A 19,120-nucleotide genomic window follows, 5' to 3' on the forward strand; every position below is an offset into this window, starting at 1 on the left:
TGGCACTCTACTGAGGGCACCATGGCACTCAACCCCCAGGGCAACTGAGAGTCTGTCTCAGAAAGAAAAAACAAACACCATCAGACCTGGACTACTAAAAAAAGATGGTCTACACTTTAGACAGTACATAATTTTCTACTTTAGTTGTCACATTGGATTGTCCATATCAGTAATCCAGATTAAAGAATTTAAAGCTTTCAGTTTGCTTACCAAATTTTAAATAGGGCAAAACTTGGATTACCTGGGCTACCAAAGTTAGGAGCCAGTGATCAGAAAGCATAATTACTACAGTTACCACGTGAAAACTCCTGGCTGCTCTTGTCCATCCTACACTTTAGGTCAGCTCCGGCTGAGACACCTATAAGGATAAAGCTGGGGCTGGGCAGGGATGCTGAGCAGCCTTTTTGCCCATTCTAGACTTCTCCAGGGTGGGTTTGGGTAGATGATATTCCGCCTAAGGGTTAATGTGTATCTTTGAGTCAGATAATTTAAAGATTCTTGCACTTAACTCATTATACTTGTTGAGCATCACAAATTGGAGATTATTGCGCTTAACTAAGATGTAATGTAGCTTTTAAAGAGCACTTTGGATTTTTTTTAGGAACTTTCCTGGAATTTTTGGGAACCAACAGCAGCACTATTTAGATGTCATCAAACGGATGCTAGTTCAGTGTATGCAAGATCAGGAACACCCATCGGTAAATAATTTCAATTTCATAAATATTAATACCTAATTTAACTTGTGAGGGAAATAATTGTATTAGAAGGTTGATTTTACTCTAATACTTTAAAATATAATGTTTGACTAATAAAAATTTCATCTTGGGCTCGGCACCCATAGCACAGTAGTTATGGTGGCAGGTTTGAACCTGCCCCAGAGCAGCTAAAACAACAAAGACAACTGCAACCAGAAAATAGCCAGGCATTGTGATGGGTTCCTGTAGTCCCAGCTACTTGGGAGGCTGAGGCAAGAGTATCACTTAAGCCCAAGAGTTTGAGGTTGCTGTGAGCTGTGACGCCACAGCACTCAAGGGCCACAGAGTGAGGCTCTGTCTCAAAAAAATTTTTTTTCATCTTGACGTGTGCAGTGGCTCATACCTATAGTCCTAGCACTCTGGGAGGCCAAGGTGAGTGGATTGCTTGAGTTCAGGAGTTTCAGATCTGCCTGAGCCATAGGGAGAACCTGTCTCTAAAAACAGCCAGGCATTGTTGCAGGCACCTGTAGTCCTAGCTACTGGGGAGGCTGAGGCAAGAGGATCTCTTGAGCCCAAGAGTCTGACATTGCTGTGAGCTTTATAGCCAGGCAAAAAAGTGAGACTCTGTCTCAAAAACAAATAAAAATTTATCTTGTATGTTCATCAAAAATTTCTCATGTTTGACATTTTTGTTTCTCTTCATTTTAGATCAGGACATTATCTGCTAGAGCTACAGCTGCTTTTATACTTGCAAATGAGCATAATGTTGCTCTGTTCAAACATTTTGCAGACTTGCTACCCGGATTCTTACAGGTACAAAAATGGTATCAAATAAGTCGTAATTCCATCTTGTTTTGATTTCGTTAGCCTAAATTCTCATCAGGGTTCTACAGTGTATTCATTCATTTATTCGGTAAATGTTTGTTGCCCATTCTGGCCCTAGAGGTACAGCAGTAAATAAAACAGGCAAATCTCTGTCTCCATTGAGCTTTTACTACCTTTGAGAGACTTTTTTAGTGCCTTGAAATAGTTATGCAGTTTTTTTTTGTTCTTGTTGTTGTTGTTGCAGTTTTTGGCTGAGGCCAGGTTTGAACCCACCACCTCCGGTACATGGGACCGGCGCCCTATTCCTTTGAGCCATAGGTGCTACCCTGTACAGTTTTTCTATAATGCAAATGATACAAGCAGTTAGATACTTGTCGTTGAATATAAAGTCACATAGGTTATTTCCATTTAATCAGCCAAATAATCCATGAGAGTTAATGCCTGTTTTATGTAAGGAGAAACTAACAAAGAGAGGATAAAATATGTACCCAATCCCTTAGTGTTGTTATGTGGTAGAATCACAATTTAAACTGTAAAGTTCTAAAGTAAGTGCTTTATGATTAATTCCTAAGGATGAATTAATGTTTTAAGGATACTGTTTGCTTTAATCAGAGAACAAAATAAGATCGGACCCCCTTTTAATGATATTTTTTAGCTTTCTGTGTACTATCTTAAAATAAAATGCATAGTTATATGACTCAGGTACATGTACAATTTTTAAAAATAATATATAGCCCTAACTAAATACAAAGAAGAAATAAAAGAAAGTAATACATAACAAAATGGCATGCTTTTTCATCCATAAATGCTCAAACATGACTACACTAAAAGACATAGTTGTCTAGGTGATTCCTAAGTGATCTGTGTAAATGTAATACAGCTAAAACTGGACTGCTACAGAGGTACCATTGGCAGGTCAAACATCACAATCAGCATTACTTTTGGTGGTAAGATTTCCTGACGTGGACAAAACGAAGTACAGGTTGAGTATTCTTTAGTGAAGTGCTCAGAAGTGTTTGGATTTCTTTACATTTTGGTATACTGTGTTTACATTGTACTTGTTGAGCATCCCAAATAGGAAAATCCAAAATACTCCAATGAGTATTTTCTGTGCACATCATTTCTGTGCTCAAGAAATTTAGGATTTTGGAGCATTTCATATTTTGTTTGGAATTCTCAACCTGATGTATCTGTTCTTGCTGTGATAGTAATTAACATTGGGAGTTGGCAAAATCAGGAAAGAAATAATTTGTGACTTAGGTTCTGGTCATTATAAAGACGTCTTCATTTTTATAAATGGCTGGCCTATGTGATCATGTAAATAGACCATGAGAAGATCATACAAGTTCTGTGGGTGTGTGTTTGTGCTGCTATAGAGGAATACTTAAGGCTGAGTAATTTACAAAGAAAAGTTTTATTCAGCTCATGATTCTGCAGGTTTTACAGGAAGCATGATGCTGGTATCTGCTTCTGGGTCAGGCTTCAGGAAGCTTCCACTCATGGCAGAAGGCAAAGGGAAGGAGGCATCACATGATAAGAGGAAGGAAATTAAGAGAGGAAGGAGGTGCCAGCTTCTTTTTAACAAGTTGTTCTCATGGGAGAAATAGAGTAAGAACTCACTCATTACTAGGATAGCACCGAGTCATTCATGAGGGATCCACCCCCAAGAACCAAATACCTTCCACCAGCCTCCATTTCCAACACTGGGGATCAGATTTCAGCATAAGATTTGGAAGGACAAATATCCAAACTGTATCATTGGCCTTAATGTTGTGACAGTTGGGAAGTATCTTTAAAGGTTTCCACATATTAGATACAGCATTTAGTGAAACTTTCCTCCTCATGTTATCACAGGAAAAAGATACAGTGTAGGGAGATCCCCCATACCACACTGAGTGTGTCACTATAAAAAGATAGTTTGGGTTGATGACAAAACATTGCTTTTAATATGCTGTTTTGTTTCAGTAATTAAATATTTTAAATCATGGGTTACTGTTGAAACTAATCTCAGATTTTTCTTCCTCTGAATTTAGAGTAAGTTAAGATGTCACTAGAACTTCTTGTTGTTATTCTAAACTAGACAATGGTAGGTACAGAATGCAGTACCACTTAACATCAAGGAGAAATAAAATGGTTAGTACTGTACACCTCCCATGTATCATAGGATCTCGTATTCACCAAATATGTGAAAAAGACCAGGGCATAGATAGAGAAAAAAATAATTCCTTTGCAGCCTTGTTTTGTTACAGTGGTTATTTTAGTTCACTGGCTTTAATTTTGACTTAAGATTTCAATCTGTTTTGTGTGTTTCTAGTTACTGTCCATCAAAAGGAAGATGTATGCATGCCTCTTATTAGAACATTTGTGATCATGTAGATTGCTAAATTATTTAGTGAAAAATAGTAATATTTCTCTATTCTGCTTAGGAATGTTATGGCTAATAAGGCATCATAAAGTGAGTCTTGCACACAGACTTTTTTTTTTCCTGTTTCATCTTTTCTAGGCTGTAAATGACTCGTGCTACCAGAATGATGATTCGGTCTTAAAATCCCTTGTTGAGATTGCTGATACTGTTCCAAAGTATTTGCGTCCTCATTTGGAAGCAACTCTACAGCTCAGTCTAAAGGTGGATTAGATAACGTCAGTCAGTATTCTCTTTGTTATTTTTAGGGACTAATTAATGTAACTAGTAAGTGTATATGAATATGTTTTCTTGCAGTTGTGTGGAGACACCAGCCTCAACAATATGCAGCGCCAGCTTGCCCTTGAAGTGATTGTGACCCTCTCTGAGACTGCAGCTGCTATGTTAAGAAAACATACCAATATTGTTGCACAGACTAGTAAGTCAGAGGTCTTCAAGTAGTTTATGAGTAGTATGACAAAATTATTGGATAAATTTGCTGAGGATTGGGTCATTTCTTCAATATGTCGAGAATATAATGAATGTCCTTTCAGAATTAGGTGAATGTGGTTAAATCCATCTCCATACATACATGCTTGGACATACCATTGTGACTATGCTTTTGTGACTTGGCAGATACCCTAAAACCTGGTATTATAAATGAAATTTCTGTAGTGGACCATGACAGACTGTTAATCACTTTTACGTTAAATACTGAGCACAGTTACAAATAATTCAGAGGGGACAGACAGACATCTAGTAGTAAACTGAAAACCAAAATAACATAACCATAGTACTTAACCCATGCAGATAGAAGTAGAACACAGATCTAACCCTCTGGTCAGGGCTCTCTGACTATATACTGTTGCTTTGTTTTATAGACCTTCTTTGCAAGAGAACCGTGACTAGTACTGTGCTGTAAGAAGTATAAAGTTTCATTGTGCTGGCATAAGGTCTTGGGAACTGACATGATCCCTTTCTGGCCTACCCATTTCTTCATGAGCTAAAGCAGACATCCTCAAACTGCGGCCCACAGGCCACATGCGGCCTGCCTAGGACATTTATCAGGTCCACCGGGTGTTTTTGCTGCTGCTGCCTGTCGTGCTTAGCAGCCGACTTGTCCCAGGACCTGCAGATCTGAGGGACAGTGAACTGGCCCCCTGTTTAAAAAGTTTGAGGACCCCTGCGCTAAAGTATTTGAACACTTAATTTGGAAAGTAAATACATTGCCGGATTTATTTTGTAGTAGCCACCTACCTTTTATTTATCTTACACTTAGGTGGTATTTGGGATTTTGGAGCTTTTGCATTAACGTCAGGAATAAGAAAAGTATCTCTGCCATTATTCTATTGACAGTCCCAGACAATGTATTAGGAGATAAAAGGATAAGAATTATAAACAACAACAACAAAAAAAATACTGCTTATTTGTAAGCTGTGTGATTATTGTCTGTAAAAATTATTGAAGAATCCACAGGTATTAGAACTGGTCAAAGGATTTAGTAAGGTTATCAGATTTGAGACCATAAAAAATAATAGTGCTTCCATATACATAATAATCACTTAGAAAATTCGCTAGAAAGGAAAACCATCTAGTAATAGCAGGCATGATTTACAGTATCTGGGAATAAATTAAAAGACATATTAAGACCTTTAAGGAGGGCTGGGCATGGTGTCTCACACCTGTAGTCCTAGCACTCTGGGAGGCTGATGCAAGACCCCATCTCTACTTTAAAAAAAAAAAGGAAGTAAAAGGCTTTGGGGCAGGTGCCTTTAGTCCCACCTACTCAGGAGGCTGAAGCAAGAGGATCACTTGAGCCCAACAGTTGAGGTGATTGTGAGCTATGACACTATGGCACCATACCTAGGGCAACAGCGTCAGACTGTTTTTAAAAAAAGAAAACCTTTAAGGACAAAATGGAATAGCATGTTGAAAACCTAATAGAACTAAATGTCAGTTCTCAGATTAATCTGTAAGTTCAGTATCATTCAATAGGGTTGGTCATAAGAGAATTGATCCTGAAATTCTTGTGGAAGAACACAGGGTCGGGAGTAGCCAAGATAATCTTAAGGAACAAAGTTGAGATCTTGCCCTATTAGCTATGCAGATTCAGAATTTATTGAGATTCACATATACACAATAGATCAGATGGAACAAAAGGGCACGTCTAAGAGCAGATGGGGCACATGGGGAAGAAGCTGACTGTAAAAGATGACTCATCAAAGGTTGTTGGAACGACTGGTTGTTTCCATAGGAACAAATATCTCCAGTTATGGACTAGGCTTTAATACTATTTCTTTTATTGGTGTTTTAGATTATAAACACCAATTCAGAGTTGAGCAAAGACCTGAATTTTAACAGATATATTTGACATGTAAAGCTTAATAATAGATAAGAATTTTTTGAAGTCTCAGAATCACAGACCATAGTTGTAAACATTACTAAATTTGCACAAGCTAATACTTTTTTGACCAACCAAAAACATAGTAACTGAAAGGAAAAGCCACAAACTGGGAGAAAGTAATTATAGTGCACACAGCAAAGTTTTATTATCTAGAAAATAGATAAAGATTAAGAACAGGAGATTCATAAAAGAGGAATCTGAAATTATTAACGAATCCTACTGAGCCTCAGTAAAAACAAGTGTAATTGTGGGGTACACATTATTAGAAAGTTAGCATCAAGTGTTGATAAAAGATTGGGGCTAAGAGGACTATTACTCCAGCTCTGAGGTACTTCATGTATTATTTTGAAATAAGACAGGCCTCTACTTAAACTTTGCTCAGAGGAATATAAGTGTGTGCAATAGCTGTGCAGAGCCATTTGATGATTTTTGGTAATGTGGAAGATACTTGTAACAGTGTCATGCCCAAACTCTAAATTGTCAAAAAGGAGATGTGCAATAAGGTCATCAACGTAGATTTTTAAAAGAAAAAAATTGGAAACAACCAAAATGTGAATCAGTAGGGCAAGGTGTGGTATTTTTTTTTTTTTTTTTTTTTGAGAAAAGAGCCTCAAGCTGTCCCCCTGGGTAGAGTGCTGTGGCATCTCAGCTCACAGCAACTTACCACTCCTGGGCTCAAGCGAGTCTCCTGCCTCAGCCTCCCAAGTAGCTGGGACCACAGGCGCCTGCCACAATGCCCGGCTATTTTTTGGTTGCAGCTGTTATTGTTGTTTGGCGGGCCCGGGCCGGATTCAAACCTGCCACCTTGGGTGTATGTGGCTGGCGCCTTAGCCACTTGAGCCACAGGCGCCGAGCCGTGTGGTATGTTTTTTATAATAGAAAGCTATGAAGTAATTAAAATGAAACCCTAATGTGTCAAGAAAAACTGCCAAAGGTATGTAAATGTATTATGCAAGTAAGATCTTGAAATGCTGCTATAATTTTGTGTATAGACATAGAAATCTCTAGTTCAGGTCTAAAAACAATGGATTTGGAAATGGTAAATACTAATTTTGTCATGGTTCTAGTAGGGAGAGGGAAAGGACGCAGTAGCATTTGGGAAGTTCACAGTGAGGTTTGACTTAATGTTAACTTTTAAGGAAAGCAAGATACAAAGCAAACATGGCAAAAGGTGAAAAAAATTAACAAACCAGATTTTGCAAGGAGTGGGGGAGCACAGGCGAATAATTATTTTGTCTCATTTTCTTAAAATTTTTATTCATACATAGTGATAAAGATGAAATAAAGCCAGTCTTCAAGTATAAAATAATTATTTATTTTTAGTTCCTCAGATGTTAGCAATGATGGTTGATCTGGAAGAGGATGAGGACTGGGCAAATGCTGATGAATTGGAAGATGACGATTTTGACAGGTAATCACACAGATTATCCAGATGACAGTTGAGAGCCAGAGGGCCACAAGGCCTGTCTCTCCGCCACTGGACTCTAACCCAAAAGGAAGCTGGTAACTTTGGGATATGGGACACTGCCTCTGACAGATGCATTCCTTCAGCACATTTTATAAGCAGTAGTTTCTTTTTCATGTATAAATTCTTATTAAAATTTGTGTGTTTAATAAGTTCATAAAGCATACTTTACTTATAGATAATCCATAAAACTATTTTGTAATCAGGAAAGGAAAGATCTATAAGAACAAACAAGGGAAGTTAGTTAAAGTATCTTTTGTAATATGTATAAAGCAGATCTATTGTAACAAGTACTTTTATTTGTGTAGACCTTACTTTGAATAGTTGTCTCTACAAAATTTCCTGCAGAGCACTGTATTTTGCCAGTATGAAGCAGTTTAACTTTAGGGTAGAATGTAGTGGTGACAGGATTTTTACGCTGGGTGACAGTATTACTGGAATTACTATTGTGCATATTTATTTCGGCGTAGGAGGTCCCCATTTTCTTAGGAAAAGTCGCTAACAGTTGCCCCTTACATGTGTATGAAACAGCACCTCAGAGCTCTGTTGTTAAAGTAGGCCCAAAGGTATATTACATTATGAATGCAGAAACGGAGAGTGAAGATTGAGTCATTTATCTGAGATTAATTAGTCAGTTAGTGGACTCGGGCTTAATACCGTTTCTTTTATTCTTCCATTATTTCATACTATCACCATCCATTCCTTTTTTTTTTTTTTTTTTTTTGAGACAGAGTCTCACCCCTGGTAGAGTGTCGTGGTGTCACAGCTCACAGCAACTTCAAACTCCTGGGCTCAAGCAATTCTCCTGCCTCAGCCTCCCAAGCAGCTGGTACTACAGGCACCTGCCATAATGCCTGGTTAATTGAACCATGGGGCCGGTGCCCTACACCTTTGAGCCATAGGCACCATCCCCACCACCCATTCTTAAAAAGAGCTGAATCTATTCCCCTGAAAGACTAGTAGTCAATATAAACTACTAGGTTAACAAAAATAAGAATTGAAGACATTTGGCTTATAGACTATGTGGTACATTTTTGAGGCTTAATCCTGTTATTAAAACTGACTGATTATTGGCTTCACTTTTGTTTTGCAGTGTGTAAAAGTAATCCTTTACTGGAAATCACCTGATAGGGCTAAAGAGAAAAATAGGGGAGATTGGATTTCCTTTCCCTGGCTCAGTTACTGTAACATGCTGCTACCTGTCCTTTAACTTGCCCTGTAAACAAAACTTAAATTTATACAGTGTTAGGAACTTTTTTCTTATCTATTATTAAACAGGGTGTAAATGTATTTCCATTTCTATTATCAAACAGGGCATAAACGTATTTTGGATCATTTCTGACTGCTGCTTTATAGTGTTATCCTCAGCGGTTAAAGATCATGCACATGGCATTACTAATCTTGCAGTTTCGAGCCAGAATAAGTGTACAAATGCTTTTATGTCCAAATCTGTTCAGTTTTCAGTGAAAATGCTAACATTGAGTTTTCGCCTGTGCAGTTTTTGGCAGTGCAGCTCACACCCTTTTAAACTGGCTGAATAAACACAACAGTAGAGGGAAATTATACATATTTTCAGCATGCTTTTCAGTTTCGTGTGTTCTGTTCATTGATAATTTTGAAGGATGTATTTCTAGAAGATGAGATAAGTGTATGGGATATTCTGCTTTCATCTCTGAGTCTTAAAAGCCATAAGCTATTTCTGAGAATAGTCTTTAGTCAGTGAGGTGGGAGGAGTCTTGAAAAATAAAAATCAAACACAAGAGTTTTAAAATCATAGTGGATCATAATAAACTTTCTTTTTCTTTTTGGAGACGGAGTCTCACTTTGTCACCCTTGGTAGAGTGCCAGGGCATCACAGCTCGCAGCAACCTCAAACTCTTGAGCTCATGTGATTCTCTTTTTTGAAGGATGACAAAATCAAAGCCAAAAAATACTTTGACAAGCTGAAATTGAGTTGACCTTTTATTCCATTTCAGCTTGTCAAGTATTTTTTGGCTTTGATTTTTGTCATCCTTCACATTTACTTTTCTCCTAGGCTTTATTTCTCTTGAAGATTTGATAAACAGATGGTGTCTTCACCATATTACTAATGAAAAGGCTGAACAGGCAGCCACCTACCACAATGCCTGGCTATTTTAGAGATGGGGTCTGGCTCATGCTGGTCTCAAACCCACCTCAGCCTCCTAGGGTGCTAAAATTACAGGTGTGAGCCACTGTGCCCAGCCCATAATAAACTTGATTTACTCTTTCTTAAAAATGTAGGGTTTTTAACATCTAAAGACTGCTTGAATTCTCAGTTCTAATTACATAAGATGTTTGGAAGTATGTCTGTGCAATGTACTGTTTCTTGTGTTTTGGGAATCTATTGAATACATCATTTTATATGTCTAGCAATGCAGTTGCTGGTGAGAGTGCTTTAGACCGAATGGCTTGTGGACTTGGTGGAAAACTCGTTCTGCCGATGATAAAGGAACACATTATGCAAATGCTTCAAAATCGTAAGTTACATGTTCTTCAAATGCTAGATTAGTGGAACATTGCTTCCTGAATCTTCAACTTCATATATTTAAAAAATTAATTTTTGCTTTTTATACTCTTTATTTAACCTAATTCTTAATATTCTGCTGATAAAATTCTACTTAACTCTCTTTAGAGCCATTCAGTCTTTCTTTTCTTCTATTTTTAGAGACTTGGCCTAGCTGTGTCACCCAGGCTAGAGTTCAGTGGCATGAATACAGGTCACTGTATCCTTGAACTCTTGGGCTTAATCCTTTGGCCTCAGCCTCACAAGTAGCTGGGACTATAGGCATGTACTGCCATGCACAACACATTTTTTTTTCTTATTTTTTTAAGAATAAGATCTTAACTATGTTGCACAGTCTGGCCTTGAACTCCTGGCCTCAGGTGATCCTCAGGTACCATTCAGTTTTATGCTAAAGAAAGTTTTTCTCATTACTGATAATACAGGGTATCCTAAAGTCACCATACATAGGGAAAATGGGAAATTGTAGCTAAATGTACCTTTATTTACAAAATATTCTCTGTGTGCCGGCCACCTCTTTCTACACATACACAAAGTCTTCTCTCCCACTTAATGGTGAACGTGTTCTAGAATATCTAGATTTTCCTATGCATGGTGACTTTGGGGACACCCTGTTACTATTTAATTCTCCATCCATGGAATTGTACAGGAAAAAATTATAACTTCTAAAGAAAATTCATGGATTTATTCCCTATCCAGAGACATTTAGATTTGAATTTTAATATGACATTATTTGAATGTTTTTGAGGTATTAGCATGTTTTATTCTCAGTCTTTCTTCATCCAGCATCTTGGATGAGAAAGAAGAAATTCTGTCTGGTATTATCAAAAGAGAAGCTGCTGCTTCTTTTTTTCTTTTTTTTTTTTTTTTTTTGAGACGGAGCCTCAAGCTATCCCCCTGGGTAGAGTGCCATGGCATCGCAGCTCACAGCAACCTCCAACTCCTGGGCTTAAGCGAGTCTCCTGCCTCAGCCTCCCAAGTAGCTGGGACCACAGGGGCCCGCCGCAACGCCTGGCCATTTTTTTGGTTGCAGCCATCATTGTTGTTTGGCGGGCCCGGGCTGGGGATTCGAACCCGCCACCTTAGGTATATGTGGCTGACGCCTTAGCCGCTTGAGCCACAGGTGCCGAGCCGCTGCTTCATTTCTATAGATATTTTAACTCACAATTTAGTCAGTCATTAGCCTTTGTGCCTGTAATTTATATCAAGACCAAAGTTTGTTACATGTATTTTTTATTTTAGTTCATCTTTTAAAATTATAAAATTAACATTGATGTTTTTAAAAAATCATACAAGTATATAAATTATAAATCCTGTAATTCATAGTCACAGTTAACCATTACAGTTCTGAGGCTTTTCTCTGACTTCATTTATGCATGTATGCAGGGGATTTTTTTAATACGAATACAGACATAACATATTTGCTCTGAGGTTTTCCTCAGTAGGTTATTGTATCGTACTTAACAGCAGCCTAGTTCATTTTTTTAATAGTCACCTAGCATTCTACAATTTCCATTAAATGCTAATAGTTTTTTTTTTTTTGGTTGCAGCCATCGTTGTTGTTTGGCGGGCCCAGGCTGGGGATTCAAACCCGCCACCTTAGGTGTATGTGGCTGGCGCCTTAGCCGCTTCAGCCACAGGCTCTGAGCCAATGCTAATAGTTTTTGTTGATTACAAGTATTACTGACAACACTATTGCTGGATGATGTGGCTTACACCTGTAATGCTAGCACTCTGGGAGGCTGAAGCGGGTAGATTGCCTGAGTTCAGCAGTTCAAGACCAGCCTGAGCCAGAGCAAGACCCTGTCTTTAAAAAAATAGTCCAGTGTTGGGGCAGGCATCTGTAGTCTCAGCTACTTGGGAGGCTGAGGCAGGAGGATCACTTGAGCCCCAGAGTTGGAGGTTGATATAAGCTATGGCACCACAGCACTCTACCAAAGGTGACAGTGAGACTTTGTCTCAAAAAGAAAGAAAGAAAGAAAGAAAAATACTTTTCTACAGAAATTCTGGCTTATCTTACATGATATTTTACATCTATTAGGTAGATGACATGAGACCTAAGACATGAGGGTCATACCACTGGTACAGGATCTTAAAGACTATCACAATGCCAGGTCTAAGTAAAAGTGAACTGTTGAGAATGCTTACCATTATCCTTGTTTCATGATGTGATTTTATATTTTGAGCCTTGGATAGTTTTTCTTTTTTCAGCCAAGATTTTCTGAGGCTCTTTTTCCAAAGACTGTATCACAGATTGCTTGACCTATATGAGCTGCTAGAAAGAATATATCTAGGTTTTTTACTTTTTAGGCTAAGGAAGTAAAGCCTAGAGACATTAAAAGATTGTACAAGGTCAACCAGCTGTCAAGTATTTCTCCATTGTTCATTCTGCTCTTCACATAGATCTGTTGTGAATGTGGTTATGCTGTGTAAAGAACGTGTCTATTCCAACTCACTAGGTGGATGTGGGAGGCTTTTCAGACATGGCAGCGAACTCTTCATAAATACTTGTTTATTGCCAAATGTATGATTTACAGCAAAACTTGTATACCTTAGTTTTCTTAAATGCAAAGTAGGAAAATGATACTTGCCCTATACCTGGATTTTAGGTAGAATCCGAAGATGTGTATTTTTTCTTTTTTTTATTATCAGACCTTCCACACTGGACCAAAGGTGAAAAATGCTATAACAGTGCGAAATGATACCTGTTTCTTAGTTTAAAAATAGAGTAATTCCATTGGGAGAATAATTTGAATATCTTTTTGCCTAAAACAGTGTAGTTTTTACCCCACCGAATGTTTATTTATGCTAAGAAACTTAGCATCTGTCCCCGCTCTTATTTTTAAAAATAGTTGTATTCCTCTCCACCATGTGGAGGATACAGTGAAAAGATAACATGTATAAGGGCCAAAAAGCAGGCCCTCACCAGACATTGACTCTGCCTTGATCTTAGACTTCCCAGCCTCCAGAACTGTGAGCAATAAATGTATGTTTTTATTAAAAAAAAAAAAATAGTTGTATTGTTTTGGGGGGTAGTTGTTGTTGTTTTCCCCTGGAGACAGAGTCTCACTATGTCACCCTGGGTAGAGTGCCATGGCATCATAGCTGTCAGCAACCTCAAACTCTTGGGCTTAAGTGATTCTCTTGCCTCAGTCTCCCAGATAGCTGGGACTACAGGCACCCGCCACAGTGCCTGGCTGTTTTTTGATGGTTGTTGTCATTGTTGTTTGGCAGGCCTGGACCAGCTTCCAACCCACCAGCCCTGGTATATATGGCTGGCACCCTCGTTGCTGAGCTACAGGTGCCAAGCCAATAGTTGTATTGTTTTTGCTTTAAGTAACAAACAGGAATTTTTTTAGATGTTATAATTCAAAGGAGAGCCATTTCCAGATTCCCATATCCTTACCATCACAATCTGCTGAATATATTTTAGGAAATCTGCATGTTGGGAATATATGAGGCATATCTTTTTTTTCCTCTCTGAACCAAATGTGGACATCTTTTATATCAGTAAGCAGATATTGCATTTCTTCTTTAAGCCTAATACGCAGAGATCAGATTCAGATATTGATGTATTTGTCTCCTAGGATAATTCCTCAGTTCGGAAATTTTGGCTTTACATTTTGGGTAATGAAATAAATTAAAAATATAATATATTATTATAAATAATAAAGTTTTAATACTTTACTGTAACATTAGGAATTTTTCAGAAATTCTTTATTAGAGAACTAGTTTACCTGTTGGGCTCCCCAAAGTTAAAAATTTGGATTTTCTCATACAATTTAGGATTTTTATATAGCTTAGATATCCATTATGCCAACAATTCTCAAAGTTCCTGGTCTCGGGACTCTTATAAAAATTACTAAAGATCCCAGAGAGCTTTTGCTCTGTGGGTGGTTCTATCAGTGTTTATTTTATTAGAAATTAAGGCAAATTTAAAATAATTCATTTAAAAATAACAGTGATAAACCCATTACATTACATTAGAACTAATTTTTATGAAGGATAACTATTTTCTAAAACAAAAAAAGTTAATAAAATGAACATTTATGTAGACATTTGAAAATATCTTAAATAACTGAATTCTTCTATCTGTTTCTGCAGTCAGTCTCTTGAAATTTCATGTGTTGTAATCCCTTGAGTATTTCATTATCCCTCAAAATGAAAGTGAAAGAATATTGTTACAAAATAGTTTTGACTTGTAGACCACCTAAAAAGACCTCAGAGAATCTCAGGGTTCTCAGGGCCCACTTTAAGAACCACTGCTTGGAAAACCATTGAATATTAGACCTTAGCTTAGATGTTTGTGCACATCTTGCTTTGTTTCATGAAGAATTTGAAGCATCCTGGCCTATAATTGTATAACATAGTAAATAGAAATATATAGAAATGATAGGCCAGGCACTGTGGCTTCCACCTATAATCCCAGCACTCTGGGATGCTGAGGCAGGTGAATTGCTTGAGCTCACAAGTTCGAGACCAACCTGAGCAAGAGTGAGACACCTGTCTCTAAAAATAGCTGGGTGTTGTGGTGGGCAGCTGTAGTCCCAGCTACTTGGGAGGCTGAGGCAAGAGGATTATTTAAGCTCAAGAGTTTGAGGTTGTTAGTGAGCTTTGCCACCACGGCACTCTATGGGGGGGGCAAGAAAGTGAGACTCTGTCTCAAAAAAAAAAAAAAAGGAAAGAAATGACAGGGGCTGGGTGTAATGATTCATGCCTTTATCTTAGCACTTTGGAAAGCCAAGGCAGGAGGATCAACTGAGCCCAGTAGCATGAACTTGCAGCGAACTATGATCTGGCCACTGCATTCCAGCCTGGGCAATAGAGCAAGTCCTTGTCTTTAAAAAATAATTAAAAAAAAAAAGAAAAAAGAAATGTTAGTCATTATATGTTAGAATAGAATATGAAGTCCAATTATATAAACATTGCTTAGCTATTATTTTGTTAACCAAAAAACAAGTAGCAATTCCTAAAAGTTTTAGTTTGGGGGCTCAACAACAGATGTAACAAATAGCAATTACTAATAGAATACAAGTAAGGTTCATCCACTTTCATTTACCACATTAAATAAAATCTCTTTAAAAGTAGTATTGTTTCTCCATGGCTTTTTGCTTTTTTTAAAGAAACATAATCATTGTAGTTTGTAAATCTATATTTAATAAACTGTGTGACACAAAATCCAGATATTGTTTATAGTAAATCTTATAGGGAGAAACTCTTAAGTAGTTAAGAAAAATACTTATAAGCGCTTTGCTTTTGTATTGTCATTTGACGTGTAGAATAGAAATGCTGAGTGACAAAACCACCTTGTAATAGTCTAGTCGGGCACTTTGGCCATTTTTTACATAATACATTAAAAGTTTTCATCTTTTATATATACCTAAAACGACCCTTTAAAAAAGATTCTGTTATTCTTTCAAATAAGAACTCTTTTACATTTAACTACCAAAATGATGTGTTTCTAGTGTCTCATTGTTAACTCTCTCTTGTGCAATTCTTTTTTTTGTAGCTGACTGGAAATACCGGCATGCAGGATTGATGGCCTTATCTGCCATCGGTGAAGGGTGCCACCAGCAAATGGAAGGAATTCTGAATGAGATAGTCAATTTTGTTTTGCTTTTCCTTCAGGATCCTGTAAGTACCAGTGAACACAGAAGAACCTCTATAGTTGACCACCTCCTTAAGTTGACTTAATTTTCGTAGACCAGACATGTACCACATATACGTATCAGTATCGTGGGCCTATTCCTTATGATGACCATATCCATATGTTAACCAGTTTGTTATAGTCCCTTGAGTGGTCAATTTATAGAGGTTCTATTGTATTTGATTCATAATTGTTACCATACTTTCACATGGGGACCTGTTGCCTTTACTAACGTAAGGGAACATATTCCAGCATCCAAGAGTAAGGTATGCAGCCTGTAATGCCGTGGGACAGATGGCCACAGATTTTGCACCAGGTTTCCAAAAGAAATTTCATGAGAAGGTAAGTGATAAGTCCTCAAACACTCAAATCAGACTTTAGAAAGGATGAACTTTTCTATGTGTATGTTTATTTGGTTTTATTTCATAGGTGATTGCGGCTCTGCTACAGACCATGGAAGACCAAGGCAATCAACGGGTACAGGCCCATGCAGCTGCTGCTCTCATTAACTTTACGGAGGACTGTCCCAAGTCACTGCTTATTCCATATTTAGATAATCTGGTGAAACATCTGCATTCCATTATGGTACTAAAGCTTCAAGAGGTAAGTTTTAAGATTTTTCGGCTCCCTATGTATAGACTAATTTGGGTTGATTTGATGGGTAAGAACCAGAAAAAGAGAGGGGCTTTCGGTATGACCTTAAAGAATAGACAGTTACAGACAGAAGGGATTTTTCCAAGTGGAATAATGGGTAGACTAATTCAGGCTTGACCAGAGCATGGGCCAATGATTGGAATTGTGAATAATACAGCTTAAACTTTGGATAAACTCAAAAGTGTATGAATTGCCTTGAAAACAAGGCAGGGAGTTTGTTTAGTTTTTTTCTTCTTGAGACAGAGTTTTATTTTGTTGCCCTGGGTAGAGTACAATGACATCACAGCTCACAGCAACCTCAAACTCTTGGGCTCAAGCAATCCTCTTGCCTCTGTTTTTCATTTTTAGTAGAGATAGGTTCTCACTCTTCCTCAGGCCGGTCTCTTAACTCCCGAGCTCAAGAAATCTACCTGCCTTGGCCTCTCAGAGTGCTAGGATTACAGGTAGGAGCCACTGCTTGGCCAAGGCAGGGAGTTTTTATAAATTTGGAAGAACCATTCTATGTTGTGAAGTGATGCAGGAAATAATGAAAATATGATTATAAAAAATTAGTATGAGAACATTGTGAGCTATAAATAATCAGGGAGAAGATTTAAGGCAAGGCCATCATACTTTTATTGGCTAGGGAGCTTGGATAGTGGTAATTAGGGGGAACAAGTGATTATAAAAGACATTTTATAAAAAACATTGAAAATTTGTTTCTGTCAGTTTAAATTTAAGTCTATGGAAAAAATCAAGTATAAAATGTTGACCATTTTCCAACCAGGGCAAAAGAAATAGAGAAGACGTAGAAAGCATTATCTTTGCTTTAGGTGTGTTGAATTTTTTAAAATAAGGGCTGGCTGGTCAAGTACTAAATGATTTTAGTTATAGCTTAAGTAAGGCATGCAACCTGAAAACAATTGAATGATAATACAGCAGTGTGTTTGAGAGATGTGGTGAGTAGAAAAGCAAAGATGAGACCCAGTTTCTTGTCAAATGCAATGAAAATGGATTACTACTGTAAAATCCAGTTGGATTCAGCAGCCATAAATCCACAGTCCGATTGCTATAAAAGTTTCTGGCATACTAAATTCCTATGTTTAATTATGGACTAGTAACAAAACAGTTAAAACTTTTAGCATACTCAGTTCCTATACTTAATTATAGACCAACAGCAAAACAGTTCACAAAGCACAGGTTGCATAGTCCTGCTGAATTGTCAGAGAACAAGGAGATAAATAAGAAATACAGTGTCTCAGAAGCCAAAGAAAGAGGACTTTTCAAACATAGGCGTTAGTGTCAGGTGATATACATTCAGGGTCAGGTGACAGATAAAGGAAGCATCTATCTGTCTGAAGGCAGACAGAGGTGAACCCAAGTTGAAGGCAGGTAAGCTGTTAATCAGGAATAACAGAGGGATCCAATGTGACTTTACTAGGAGGCTGTGATGATGTAAGGGTTTCTGTCCCCTGTCCACAGGGGCAATGTGCAGGTGTTTTGTTTTTTTGTTTTTTTGAGACAGAGCCTCAAGCTGAGCCCCTGGGTAGAGTGCTATGGCTTCACTGCTCACAGCAACCTCCAACTCCTGGGCTCAAGCAAGTCTCCTGCCTCAGCCTCCCAAATAGCTGGGACCACAGGCGCCCGCCACAACGCCTGGCTATTTTTTGGTTGCAGCCATTGTTGTTTGGCGGGCTGGGCTGGATTCGAACCCGCCACCTTTGGTGTATGTGGCTGGCGCCTTAGCTGCTTGAGCCACAGGCGCCAAGCCGCAATGTGGGTTTTTTAAAGATTAAAGAAAGGAATTGCTGAGATGGGGTAGGAGGAGGAGAATATTCACAAGCAATAGTGTGAGGGCAGCAGCATGGTCAAGACATGCAGCCCAGGGCAGATGTCGAGATACCTGGGAAGGCTGTATAGCTTGTCTTGCCCTGCAGGGTAGACAAGTCTTCAGGCGTGATAGAGTGTGTAAGGTGAAGAGCTCTGCTGAGAGGGTTGCAGTTGATGACAGGAATCCAGAAAATCTGCAGTAGTTACTGTGTTGGGTCTTCGTTGGAATCAGTAAGGAATTATTACAAGTAGTGCTAGGTGGCAGTGTGGGCCCTGTGGCAGATTCTTAGTAAGCATTTGTTATTAGCTGGGTCAGAGAACACTGTAGATCTTTGGCACAGAGAAAAGGACCATTCATCTGTTTCACCAAGAAAAATAGGTGCAGGAGGTGCCTTATAGCTCTTTTCAGGGATCTTCCAGGGAGAGTTGGTTAGGAGGTAGGGGTAAGGCCAGGAAGGGAATTTTCTCCACAACCTAGTAGGATGGCACAAAATAAAACAGTAGTGGAAATCAGTGAAGGAAAAAATAAGTGTGAAGTGTAGACAGTAAGCTTGATGGACATAAAAATTTTTAAGAAGAGTGCATATTTGTACTCCAGAGCTAGCTGTGCTTTGAGATAGAGCAAAAATGAGTAATAGGTGCTACGTTAACAGAAGAAAGAAAATCCACAGAAACAAT

At 38.2% G+C, this 19,120-nt stretch overlaps 1 protein-coding gene across 1 annotated transcript in view; it reads left to right on the top strand.

Moving 5' to 3' along the window:
• IPO5 (importin 5) overlaps positions 1-19,120 on the top strand; it is a 49,364-nt gene that overhangs the window by 13,019 nt on the left and 17,225 nt on the right. Inside the window, exons 5-13 of the mRNA XM_003789586.3 lie at positions 602-698; positions 1,404-1,508; positions 4,024-4,146; positions 4,240-4,360; positions 7,649-7,736; positions 10,182-10,288; positions 15,842-15,966; positions 16,232-16,321; positions 16,409-16,582. Coding sequence (XP_003789634.1) covers positions 602-698; positions 1,404-1,508; positions 4,024-4,146; positions 4,240-4,360; positions 7,649-7,736; positions 10,182-10,288; positions 15,842-15,966; positions 16,232-16,321; positions 16,409-16,582 — 1,030 coding nt within the window. The remainder of the gene's footprint in view (positions 1-601; positions 699-1,403; positions 1,509-4,023; positions 4,147-4,239; positions 4,361-7,648; positions 7,737-10,181; positions 10,289-15,841; positions 15,967-16,231; positions 16,322-16,408; positions 16,583-19,120) is intronic.

Source organism: Otolemur garnettii, unplaced genomic scaffold (genome assembly GCF_000181295.1).
Source record: "Otolemur garnettii isolate 467f Iridium unplaced genomic scaffold, OtoGar3 scaffold00034, whole genome shotgun sequence".
In the NCBI taxonomy this organism is placed as follows: domain Eukaryota; kingdom Metazoa; phylum Chordata; class Mammalia; order Primates; family Galagidae; genus Otolemur; species Otolemur garnettii.